Consider the following 12,374-nt stretch of genomic DNA (forward strand, 5'->3'; position numbering starts at 1 on the left):
TACTGTCTAATAAACACATGACACAGCAGAGAATGTGTTTAACGGAAAACAGAATTTATTGAATAGAGGGAAAAACATTTCTTCTCAATCTTAATTTCGTCCTTTACTATTGCACCTGTTTTAAAGTAGAAAATCTGCTCACACACCTGATACAGAGACGCAGTTCACAAACATTCACACATAAAAAAAATGTGAAAGAACCACCCTTATAAAAAGAGAAAAATTATTTTAAGATAAAGTACAAACAATGCCTTCATTTTTCTATAAAATAAATAAAGAAAAGGAAAAAAATGGTTATTTTCATATGATTTGTCACTTATTTGTTTGGCACAAGACGCCTGATCCCAATAATTTTATCTAAACCTTAAAAAAACGTATATAACATGTTTATTTGTTTATGTCTTTGTAAACTTCTTAGAGTTAAAGTGAGAATGTGTTAAGTTATACTTCATTAAAACCCTGGTGGAGCAGCTGCGGTCGTCACGGCATCACGTTACACGTGAAGTCTCCGTCAGAGCAGCAGGCCACGGCGTAGATGACACTGACCAGACACAGTCTGCTGGCGGTCGTCGCCGTACTGGAGCTGAAGATGTCGTCGGGTGACGTCGTCTCCGGAGGCTGAGTGAAGTTGCCGCTGGTTGTCGGGGCCAGCGTGGTCGGAGTGTTCATTACGCTGAAGCTGCGCGACTGAGCGCCCCACGTCTTCAGAGTGAATACCATCGTCATGTTCTCACCTGCAGGGGGAGACAGATTTATATGATTAAAACAATTAAAATGATGTTTCAGTGGACAGAAAAATGGCAAAGAGGAGCTAGTGGGTTGGCCAAAGTTAGTGTTTGCTGCAGCTGCGTTAGCTAAGAGTAAGTGCTAGCTAGTAACAGATTCTACAAGATTAGCTAGTGGCTAGTTAGCCACCTTTTTTTGGTTTCCTCGGGACACTGTTCCAACTTCCATTGAAAATGGAACATAACAAGCTATGTTATGAACAGTCTTTTTTATTTTAAAGTAATTATACACTTATACAAATATATTTATAGGTAACAGAATCAATTTCTGCCAATAAACCGTCCTAAATATTACACACCAGAAAACGAAACAGTTGCTCATGATCAAGTCATCATAAATCATCTGTCTTTTCTCATCATTTAACATCAAACTCAGTGAGATCCATGTGAAAATCGGGCATTTAAACTTCACAGCATCACCTGCGAGTGAAAACTGTGTGGTCGCATGCAAACGTACCGCTGTTGTTGATGGACAGGTCGGTGAAGTTGGCCCAGCAGTTGCTGAACCGGATAGTGGTGTTTCCTTCGAGAGCGTCCACCGGGTTTCCAGCTGTGTCCTTCAGGCTGGCTGTGACGGTCAGAGTGGTCACTCCCACAGAGACACAGTTTCCCTGCAGACAGCAACGACGCAGGTCGATTACTTTCGTCAATCGTTGATGAAAGTAATCTTCAACTGTTTTGATAACTGATTAATAAGTTGGCAGATTTTCAGCTTCTTAAATCTGAATATTTGGAAATTTGATTTATAAATGAAAAACAAGCCATTTTTTCATGATATTCTTCTGATATTACTATTTAAAATATTAGACAACATTAAATAGATTTATCAGTCCACAGATGCAAAAAGACAGCAGGGAGAGCAAGCCACTAAATAATTCAATTAAGAAATTGCAAGTTGCAAACAATCATTTAATAAAGGGTAGCATAAGTGATGTACCTAAAAGAGAGAGTATAAAAAAAAACAACCAGTTCAGTTCCTCACCTCCTCATCCACAGCCATCAGAATGGGCTGCTGCTGCAGAAGACCCACGTACTTCCCGGTGACGGGCTCCTGGATCAGCAGCAGGTCATTCACAGAGGCCACGCGGCTCGGAGTGGGATCCTCCCTCGACACTTCTTCTGTGGCCACCTGACATTTAAAACAGGAAAACGCTAGTTAGTCCAGTTTATGCAGAGCTGCTGCTGCTGCTGCTGCTGTCAATGAATCATCCTCGAGCTTCACCTCATTCCACTCAGGGTCATCCGGAAGAGGAGGGGGTGCGATGACGCCCACTGAGGAGACGTTAAAGCCGATGGCCTGACTCAGGTTTCCCGTAACTGCAGCTTGACCAATATTATCAGCGAGATTCTGAAGCAGATTGAATTCTTCATCATCTGAGAAGAAGAGGAGTGAGCAGAGATGTTAAAAATCTTCATCTCACACATCTCCGGAAGACGACTTCAGACATGAGAGCCTACTCACTGTTGGTGGTGTTGGTGGTTTGCTGGACTGGAGGGGCCTGGATCACCACCTCCACCTTCAGGCCTGTCGACCTCTTCCTGCGCCGCGCGCCGCCATCCTCCCGGACGATGTTCGTGATTCTAATCATATCCGATGGAACGCCGAGGAACACAGCGAGGTTCTGAATCAAGTTGTCTCCGAAGAACTCATCCTCACTCATGGCGGGCAAATCGAAGGAGAGGAAGAGGAGCGGCGAGGTTCGGATCTCAACTGGTTCGGAGCCCCTGACCAAGACTCTGAGCATCTTGTAGACTGAGTCAAAGTAGTTTGTGCCCTCAGTGGCGTTCAGCTGGGGGAAGTACTGACCTGAAGACATCCAATGAGGAAGAACAGGTTATTTTCATAGTTAATGATTATTGGGTAATATGATCATTTATATTATTCTGCATTTTATTCCTTCTTTTTCATGAACGTTTTAAATACATCGTGAGTATTTTTTTATGATTCCATAAACTTTGTTATTGACTTAATTGATCCACGCGTGTGAGAACCATCAGTACCTGCAGTGGTGGGCTCCTTCAAGGTGTAGTCAGTTGCAGCAGCGTTCCACTCGGCGTTTGTCGGAGCCACCAGCTTGTTGTTGAAGTACACGTCCAACCGCTGAGGTTTGGAGTAGAAGACTGACACCAAGACACTCTGAAATAAGTCAATAAAACAATAGGCAGTTGAGGAGAAATCTCCATCTGGAATTAAATGGGCTAAAAGTTGCTATATGTAAAAAATGTTTTTGATATTAAGACATAAACTGACCATAATGTGTCATTAGACACACTATGCTGACTTTTTTTCCACTGATTTCTGAGATCAAAATCAGACTTTAATCTCAGAATATTTACTTTAATCTGACTTTTTTCAAACAAAATTGTGAGATCAAATTCTGAATTAAATCTCAGAATTCTTTCTTGAACCTGACTTTCCCCCGCAAAACTCTGAGATCAAATTCTGACTTGTATCTCAGAATACTCACTTTAATCTATAACTCTCTAATCTCTCTTGGTAATACAGACATGGTCTGATGATTAGCCGGCCAACCAAAACCCAGGTATTTTTAATCCAAACACTGTCAAAGTCGCGGCTGCACGCACTGGTGCCCTTAGTATGTCAAGGCAGCTTAAGTTTAAGGCAGCTGCCTCTGTGCTGACCTCAGACGGGTCAGCGTTGAGCATCATGAGGCGAAGTTTCTGAGGGCTGACGCTGGAGAAGTAAACGTCGAAAGAGTGACCAGTGGCCACGATGCCGTGGAAGAGGGACAATCTCTTCTGGCAGGTGTAGCCAGAGCACCACCCGTGATCCTGAGGGCCTGTGGACAAAACACAATGAAGACACAGATACATAGGACAATTCACAGTGTGAGTGTTTTGATCAGATTTAGGAGTCGTCGCACCGTTGATGAGATCCAAATAGCCATTTCCAAGCAAGGCAACGGGAGAAAGACGCCGGAGCTCTGTATCAGCGTCAAGACTCTCAATCGCCAGCAGTCTGTAATTCAGCCCAAAGCACTTGTAGCTCTGCCAGGTGTACATGTATGTACAGTCGTCCCTGATAACACCTGAGGAAAAATACAGCAACGCCGTTGGTCAGCTGACATTTTCTCTTCCCAATAGGGTTAGATTGTTAGATTTCCATTTACAAAAACCAAAAGACCTCTCCGTTACCTCTGTGCTGAGTGACCTGGTTCACAGGGATGCGGCTGCCGTTGGGGAACGTGAGCATGACACTGGGGATACGGTAGTCACCCAGTCCCCTTCTGGGATCGCCGCCCCACTCATACTCGGACTGCGGCACCACGGATCCCACTGCGCCCAGGAACGAGCCGTCCAAGTCCTTCAGCATGGTCTTCTTCTTGGCATCACAGTCCATGTCCACGCAGTCAGACGGGTTCGCTTTACTGAGGCACAGACACAGCATTGAGTCTTATGTCTCACTCTGAGTTCAAGTGACGTAATAATGTAATATATAATGTCAGGTCAGGTTTGGTTTTGAATGATTCCTCTTCCTTACCCAACATCAGGCCTGTGGATGAAGAGTTGAGCGCCCTCTGTGCTGTCAAACATTTGTATGCCTGAAACTTGCACTGGATGCTGCAGGTCCTCGTTCGACGGGTTGGTCATAAACATGAAGTTCGTCTCACTGGAGCAGACATTCTTGAAACCGACGAACATTGTGTCTGCAAAGGGAGTGAACAATTTAGTTGTTGACAGTACTGATCAATGTGGCAGCAGCAGCGTAGGAGCGTAGGATTACAGTGAACCTGAACTCACCCTTGACTGTCATTATTCCTTTAATGGCATTGTAGGAGGTTAGGCCGGGATACGGCATACGTGGACCAGCGTTGTGTGAAGATTCAAATGTTGGCCAACAGATTCCAGATCTGCCTCCTGTCCAGAACACAAAAAAACTATTTTAAGTTCAAGAGACAATGTAAGGGAAAAATCAAAAGGGAAATAAAAGTGTACATAAAAAGTGGAAGTGGACTTCTGGTTTGCTCGCTGAGGCCAACCAGGGAGTAAGAATATAATGAATAGCCACCAGGGTGCGCCTCCAATGGCTGCAAATGGAACTCTGTTTGAACGGAAGTCTATGAGAAAATGAGCTTCCACTCGTCACTTGATTTATAACTTTGGTAAACATTTTCCTGAGGAGTTCATCGTCTCAATCATGGGTTTGAGCTCTTCTTCAACAGAACATGATGATGTTATAAATGATGTTCACGTTTAGGGCAACAACACGTGGTTGGTGTTCAGATTCTTATCGGAATCTGACGTTTGTGATCTGCTCACTCCCTGCACCAAAGTCCATAGCGAAAAGCAAAATTTTTAACTCACAGGACTACAAGGTGCTGCTTTTGATCGGCTGCCTCATTTGGTAAGTTTGAGTCACTTGAGTAAATCCAAACGAGGGACTCAAAACCCTGACATCACAAAGGACGGCATTTAAACTCACCGATGGAGTCAGCAGTGATGTAAAATCACACATTCTCAATGGACTTTGGTGTGGGGGGAGCAAAAGGTTTACAAAGCAACACAATTTCCAGTCAGAAAAGACTGACTACTGTCCCTGGCGATATATAGTATTTTATATTATTGCAATCAGGGAGTTTACACTGTACCATTGGGTGGTCTGGGAGCACGGTGTTCACCACTAATGAAAACATTGTAGTCACTGGTGGACAGAGTGTCTGAACAGTCGAAGTTCGGGCTGCTGCCAACAACCAAGGAATTCTGGGGAAAAGAAGAGCATAAGGAAAATGAAACTGAGTTTAAGTGACGCACAAGAATGAAAACAGATGAATGAATTCAATTAAAACCCTCTCACCTGGATTTCTACTGATTTATCGGCGAACATGTGTGTGAGAGAAGGAGGACCGTAGATGATCGGGAAGATGCTCATCCCATTGTCCACCAGGGTCATGCTGTCGATAACGATGCTCGAGGGGCTCTGTGAGGAAGATGAGGAGGGAGGTTTAGCTGGGATTTTAATTTCAGTTGGCACACTGATAACGGTGTATTTTCAAAACAAAAGCATAAATATAAACAGCAGAGGCTTCAGGTGCTTGATGTGCAGTCTATAATGCAGTGTAATAGTAGTGATTCTCATTGTGTAGGCTCTGGCCCCCAAAAGGGGCAGGCAGGTACTACAAAAGGGCTTTTAAAGATTATAAGAAAAAAAGATCAACATATTTTCTACAACACACCAAAAGAAAAACCATAAATCAAATAATTTGTGAAAGACAATAAGGTTATATTTGAAACCTGGATGTAGACGCCGTAGTCAAAGCTCCTCCAGATGAAGAAGCCTCTGATGAGGCTGCAGCCGGGCAAACCGTCCTTATTCATAAATATCCCAAACAGACCGGCGTGAGCCTCGTTTTCCATCCAGTTCTCATTGTCATTCACAGAACCTGAACAAGAGAACACATTCATGCCTTTGTGGACGTCTTCCACTGCTAACATGTAACCATAGTTTCTGCATTTCTGCATGGTAAATCATTTCTGCAACTTCATGGTGTAGTCGGTGATTAATTCATGAGTAACTTTGATATTCTAAAGTAAAGTCTATGTTTAGTTCATATTGAGTTTAAATTTAAAAAACAAAACGTGAATTTGTCACATGAGAAAGTTGTGCATGCTGTATGGGTGCGTGCGCATGTCTTTCCGCACCTCAAAGACACATCAGCAGCATTAACTAAAGGTCATATTAGCTATATAACATGGCATAGAAATATTTTACCAATACTAAGTATATTTTATAGTCTCTATCTATTCTCACATCTGTAATCAGGATTTCAGGGGTAGCATATTCTGACAGCCCAATAACACCCATCACATAATAATCCCACTAATAAATGTGGTCATATTTTACCAATACTCATTCTGTTATCATTTTAAGTGAAAATGGAATTTTGTTTTTATAGAGTAGCGAAATACGATAGAGTCTGCTTTCGATTTTTTTGACGGAGCAGCAAAATCTGACAGAACATCTGGATCAGACCACATGATATGTTTGTCAGATTATCAATCACACTGGCACGGATTCCTGCCGTGTCTTGTTGTGTGGGGAAAAAATTCTAACGTGTGCTAGACTTGTTGTCGGGGTAATGCAGAGCCCCAAATCTCTGTTCTGCTACATGTTTCACTACACGTCCGTTCATCGCTCCCGATGTTCAGAATCTGGTCCGACTCGCTCCAAATCGCTTGAAAATTGTCCTGGAATCGTGTCGTCTGATCCTGGCATAAGACAACTTTTTTTGGTTTAGCACAAAAATCAGTGTGCTCTTACCTGGGCAGGGTTCACCATTGATGCGATACGCCACTCTCTCAAAACCTGCAACAATATTGTGCTGCAGCACAACGTTTGTGCCATGGTTGACCTGATAGAACAACAACAACAACAACAACAGTCATAAATGCAGGCGAACGTTGGAGAGTGAAAGAATTGTATCCAGATTATTTGAGGAGACGGACCTCGATGGCAGCGGACCACTCATAGTTAAAAGGCTCCTCTCTGCCTTGGTACGATCCGGGCCACTGTGACATCATCACCAGGTTCCTCCTGACTTTTATCTTGTCACCCCAGATTCTGATTCCTGCAAACACATACACACGTATGTTGTTTAAACACTTGCAGGGTTGCTACACCTTGGTTGACAACAAATTCAAGGACTTTCCATGACCATTTCTCTCAAATTCAAGCACAGAATGTGCTGACACATCTTAAGATGGGAGGGCAACTTGTAAGAGCCGCTTCATCCATGGTGTCCACTTTTATCGATTTGCAGCACACTCTGCATCTGGACAAGTGATTGTCCTTGGGATCTTGGTCAAAGTCAGTCTTTGTGATTTTCTTTGGGGAGACAGAGATCTTGAAATTTTCTTTTCCCAGACATCACGTCATTTGCTCTCTCTTGCTTAATTTTACTTGCTCATTGTTCTGCATGGAAACTCACGTCAACGGCAGACACCGCTACTAATTATGACTCAACGTTTGTTCTGCGTAGGGTTAGTCTACGTACATCAAGCAATGCAGGACATGAAACTGTAGGTGGCGTCGTAACGTCGTAGAGGGAGACATTTACCAAAAACCACTTCTTTGTTAGACAAAATTTAAGCACTTTCAATGACCCATGTCTATTTAGGGTGATTTTCAAAAACCTTCAAGGGCCTTGCAATTATTTTTTCAAGGACTTCAAGGACCCATGAGAACCCTGCAAACAAAAGTTTGTTTTTATTTTCGTGATCACCTTCTCCCACAGTGCGGTGGACGACGTTGTCGTCGACATTCATCTCGTCCGTTCCAAAGACTCCGATGGCTGGAGCGTAGCCATCGTGGAAAGCGCAGCCCTGGATGTACGTGTCGTCGGACGAAACCTGTGCACACACAAGGAAACAGTGTTTTTCCTCTGACTCTAAAATCAACACTAAGGAATTTTTTTTGTTTCATTGTTCTAATTAATTTCTCTGCTAAATACGTTTTAACACCCTTTATGTGTTGTCTTATCTGTTGCAATGTTGCATGTATGTTGTATTTTGACCTTGTCAGGACCAGGAGTCCTCATGGAGACCAAAACCTGGTCCTAATGAGGCAGAACCTAATCTTCTGAGGAACTGGTTATGTATAGGGCTCAGATTTGAATTGTGGTTATGGTTCAGGTTAGGGATAAGGGTTTATTGAGTCTGTCCAAATGAATGGAAGTCAATGCAGTGTCCTAAGAAGAATAGTGCAAACCTGTGTGTGTGTGTGTGTGTGTGTGTGTGTTACTGTACCGTGCCCAGGTTAAGGAAAGCCACAGAGTAGCGGGGGTCATATGAGTCAGTCCAGCCTTCCTGACCAGATTGGAAGAACTCCACATTCCTGATCTGAGCTTTGCCTTCAAGTAAAAATAAAGAAAACCATCAGCGATGTGTTTAAGAGCATGAGGGGGAAAAATGTTCACTCAGTGAAGTGTTAAAACAAATAAATATGCAACAATTAGACAATAAAATCACAAGTGTAAACCTTCAAATGAATACAGGCTGCATTACATTTAGCTTCCTCACCTAACAAGTGTGCTTTTCCTGCTGGACAAGAACAGCATCGTTTACATATTTATTGATTTTACTGTTTTATTTAACCTCGTCTCTTGTATTAAGTATTTATTTTGTATTATAATTCTGCTTTTCTACTGCTTTCATTATCCTGTGTTGTACTGTTTTACCTTTGTACTGCTTTATTTTTATACTTTGTCACAACACTGGTTTGAAAAGTGCTTAAAATAAAACATATTATCCTTTTAATATTATTAATTGCACTAAAATAGATTTTAATGCAAATTTCTTTAAAAAAAAAACAACAACAAAACAAACCGAAACAACTCCACACCTGTGTAATCCACTCCCTGCCAGGAGTAGGCGCCAACCAAGAGCCTGGCTCCAAAAGACTCCGCTGTCATTCCTGTGTAGCCCTCACCAATGACCTTGATGTTTCTGGTCAGGAGAGCGACGTCAGCGGCCAGAGTGTAGGAGCGAGACGTTCCTGAGACGCTGTAAGTCTCACCTGAGCAGAGGCGCGTTAACAAAAGTCAGAATTTTAAGTATCTCACTGACTGATTGTCGAGTATGGTGCAAATGTTAACACGTGTGAAGAAACATAAGAGGTAAAAGAGATGTTGAGCTGACCGATGTGAGCGTGGGTCAGAGGTGAGTCCAGGGTCAGCGTGAGGCCGTCGTCGGAGACGGCGCTGATCTGACGTTTCTCTGTCTCAAACGTGTTGTAGCTGGTAGTGGAGACGGCGATCTCATCTCCGGCCTGTTCACACACACAATCACACAAGTCAACAAAAACTGACATTGGACTGATCATAACATTCATATGTGACTATTATCTGATGATCTCTGATTTTAAAGTGAAATAATTCAAAGCACTCAGACCTGCCAGTTGACGGACTGCGACAGTGTCAGCGTGGTGGATCCAGCAGTGGCGGTGGCGCCCAGTTTGGTGTGGTAAACGCTGTGGGGTTGTCCGTACAGCTCCAGTGTACCGAATACACCTGTCGTATGACAAGAGAAACAACAACAACATCACAACAGAATCAATCACACGTTATTATTTACAATTAAGTAAGTAAGTAATAAGTAAGTAAAGCTTTATTTATATATTTAAAAACAGCAATTTACAAAGTGCTTTTACATACAGAATAAAAATGCACAGAAAGGAAAAAAACAATGTGATGAAAGGATAAACACTGGTTGACACTCTAGATAAAAAAAGATAATTAAAAAGAGGATAAAAGGATAAAAAATTTGTTGAAATAACCTTAATCTTTTCTGTATTGAGATAACAGCGTTTCATTAAAAACGCAGATAAAACTTAAATGTAAAAATTTTAACGTAAAAGTTACAGTTTATTTACAAAACATGTAAACTTATAGTGAAAGACGTTATTTGTAGTATTTGGAGAGATTTGCAAAAGAGATTAAATAGTACAAAGGGTGCTTTATATATAAATAAAAGAATAAATAAATGCTTACAAAGAAAATGGACAATTAAGAAAATTCCATATTTTTCCAAAATGAAAATAACATATAAATATTAACTTTAAGGCACAAGCTAAATTGAATATGCAGCATTACATTTGATCATTTTCAATTTTAAAACGCAACTGTTTCTCTTACCAGTTGTTTTGTGTATAATTTTATTTAATTTTTGTCAATCATGCCACTTCTAAGTTCACATTTGACCTATTTGAAAAACGCTGTATAAATAAAGTTTCAATGATTGATTCTTTGAGAGATTATAGTTATTAGGTCAACATAAAAGTAGCACAATCTAAAATGAAGGCCATTGTTGCTGATGGTCATTGTGTGTATGTTAGGTTAAAATGCTGTTTTCTTACCCAGGACTTTGGATCCCTGGTTGGGTCCGTTTGGCAGAGGCCAGTCTGGAGTGGAGTGGTTCCCCCTCAGTCTGATTTCAAGCTGACCTCTGAACGGAGTGTCAGCCTCACCAGCAATCACCCGTCCACCCTGAAACAACACACACACACACACACACACACACACACAATTTTAACATACACACTGTATCAGGCTGCGACACACACAGCACAGTCACATGCTGGTTTATCAACTGTTTGCTATGCTTTTCCTCTTTGGTACCAGTTTACTTTAACAGTTTGTAGAAGCAATTTTTTTTCCTCTCCTCTAGTGCATATGGCATGACATTTTATAATATTTACATGTCTATGATGGGTCTAAAATACGCTGTGTGAAACAAATAGTTACGTTCGTCACCTTAGGTACATAAAGTGTCACCATTGAAACCCATTATAAACTTGTTTTTTGTCGTCTCACAGTCATAGTAACTATAATCTCTAATGCTTGTTTCTTTTAATCATGCATTTCATACTATGTTTTCCTTGTGTAGGTACTGGCCACAAATGTGCATATATATATATAAATGTACACTATATATATATATATATATATATATATATATATACTGTATATATATATATATATATATATATATATATATATATATATATATAAATGTACACTATATGTATATATATATATATATATATACACATATAAATGTACACTTTATGTATACAGTATATTTGTACTATTTATAATTTTGAGCCATTTTCCTCTGTTTGGCACAAATTCTCCTGGTTAAGCAAGATTTTTGTTTTATTTTCTTTTTAGCCCAGAAGCTTAACTTTGACTTGTAAAAGTGGCATTTTAAAATTTTAAGAACAATTGACTTTGTGATTTACTTTAAAGTGAGGGACGTTTAACTAATCACACTGACCTGGATGGAGATGTAGACAGCGTTGATCACCACAGAGTTGTAGTCGGACACAGAGCGAGCCACTCTGCTGGATGAGATGTTGGTGTCGGGGATCTCCAGAACTCCGATGATCGTCAGCTTGTTGAGCGCTGGAGTGTTTCCCTCCAAAACCACCCAGGTTCCTGGGGTTTGACAGAGACACACGTACATGTTCTAGTTACGTTAAGAGTCGATATGAATCTCTGGGAAGAAACTTGTGAAGTACAAAAGACAAACAAACAGCTCTGATGTGTTTTTGGTTCCCTGTGGATTTTACCTGATGGGATGACCACATCGGCGCCATCTGTTGGTGCTGTGAAATTATTTTCAGCTGAAGTTTCCCAGAAAGATGCATCAGACCAAACACTGGTGAGAAACACATGTTGAGGACATTTTAGTGCAAGGACAGACAAACCAAAGTGAAAATATTTATTTATAAATTTCAGGTTTTTAAGATTACAAAAGCAAAGTAGTCCTTTATTGTCCCTTATGGATTTCTGAATAATGATCAAAACAGCCTGTGGTCTCTAAGACCATGTGGTATATGACCTTATTTTTTCTCAAGTTATGTGTTTTTTTTTAACATAGCATTACTTGTCCAGACTGAATCCAGAAAACATCTGCAGCTGTGATTGGCACATGCAGTCTGGTAGTCAGGCGGTTGCTCAGGGAGCTATTATTGTAATAAGAAATGTGACTATGAAGTCCCACTTAATGTCCAGGTTTATTTTTAGCAGCAGAATCCACATCTAAGGGCGCTTCTTTGTGTTTCCAGCCATA

General features: G+C 41.1%; 1 protein-coding gene across 1 annotated transcript in view; it reads right to left on the bottom strand.

Annotated features, from left to right (window-relative positions):
* Window positions 1-33: 33 nt before the first annotated feature.
* Window positions 34-12,374, bottom strand: part of pkhd1l1.1 (PKHD1 like 1, tandem duplicate 1) — a 45,460-nt gene continuing 33,119 nt past the window's right edge. The window contains exons 54-77 of the mRNA XM_058619075.1: window positions 11,872-11,960; window positions 11,577-11,737; window positions 10,657-10,786; window positions 9,693-9,811; window positions 9,441-9,570; window positions 9,145-9,318; window positions 8,550-8,653; window positions 8,027-8,153; window positions 7,251-7,372; window positions 7,066-7,156; window positions 6,039-6,187; window positions 5,602-5,724; window positions 5,396-5,507; window positions 4,548-4,664; window positions 4,288-4,453; window positions 3,942-4,174; window positions 3,671-3,835; window positions 3,429-3,586; window positions 2,787-2,922; window positions 2,248-2,592; window positions 2,008-2,159; window positions 1,768-1,914; window positions 1,243-1,396; window positions 34-734 (exon numbers count right to left, since the gene is read on the bottom strand). Coding sequence (XP_058475058.1) covers window positions 481-734; window positions 1,243-1,396; window positions 1,768-1,914; window positions 2,008-2,159; window positions 2,248-2,592; window positions 2,787-2,922; window positions 3,429-3,586; window positions 3,671-3,835; window positions 3,942-4,174; window positions 4,288-4,453; window positions 4,548-4,664; window positions 5,396-5,507; window positions 5,602-5,724; window positions 6,039-6,187; window positions 7,066-7,156; window positions 7,251-7,372; window positions 8,027-8,153; window positions 8,550-8,653; window positions 9,145-9,318; window positions 9,441-9,570; window positions 9,693-9,811; window positions 10,657-10,786; window positions 11,577-11,737; window positions 11,872-11,960 — 3,658 coding nt within the window. The 3' untranslated portion in view covers window positions 34-480. The remainder of the gene's footprint in view (window positions 735-1,242; window positions 1,397-1,767; window positions 1,915-2,007; window positions 2,160-2,247; window positions 2,593-2,786; window positions 2,923-3,428; window positions 3,587-3,670; window positions 3,836-3,941; window positions 4,175-4,287; window positions 4,454-4,547; window positions 4,665-5,395; window positions 5,508-5,601; window positions 5,725-6,038; window positions 6,188-7,065; window positions 7,157-7,250; window positions 7,373-8,026; window positions 8,154-8,549; window positions 8,654-9,144; window positions 9,319-9,440; window positions 9,571-9,692; window positions 9,812-10,656; window positions 10,787-11,576; window positions 11,738-11,871; window positions 11,961-12,374) is intronic.

Source organism: Solea solea, chromosome 20 (genome assembly GCF_958295425.1).
Source record: "Solea solea chromosome 20, fSolSol10.1, whole genome shotgun sequence".
Classification (NCBI taxonomy): Eukaryota; Metazoa; Chordata; class Actinopteri; order Pleuronectiformes; family Soleidae; genus Solea; species Solea solea.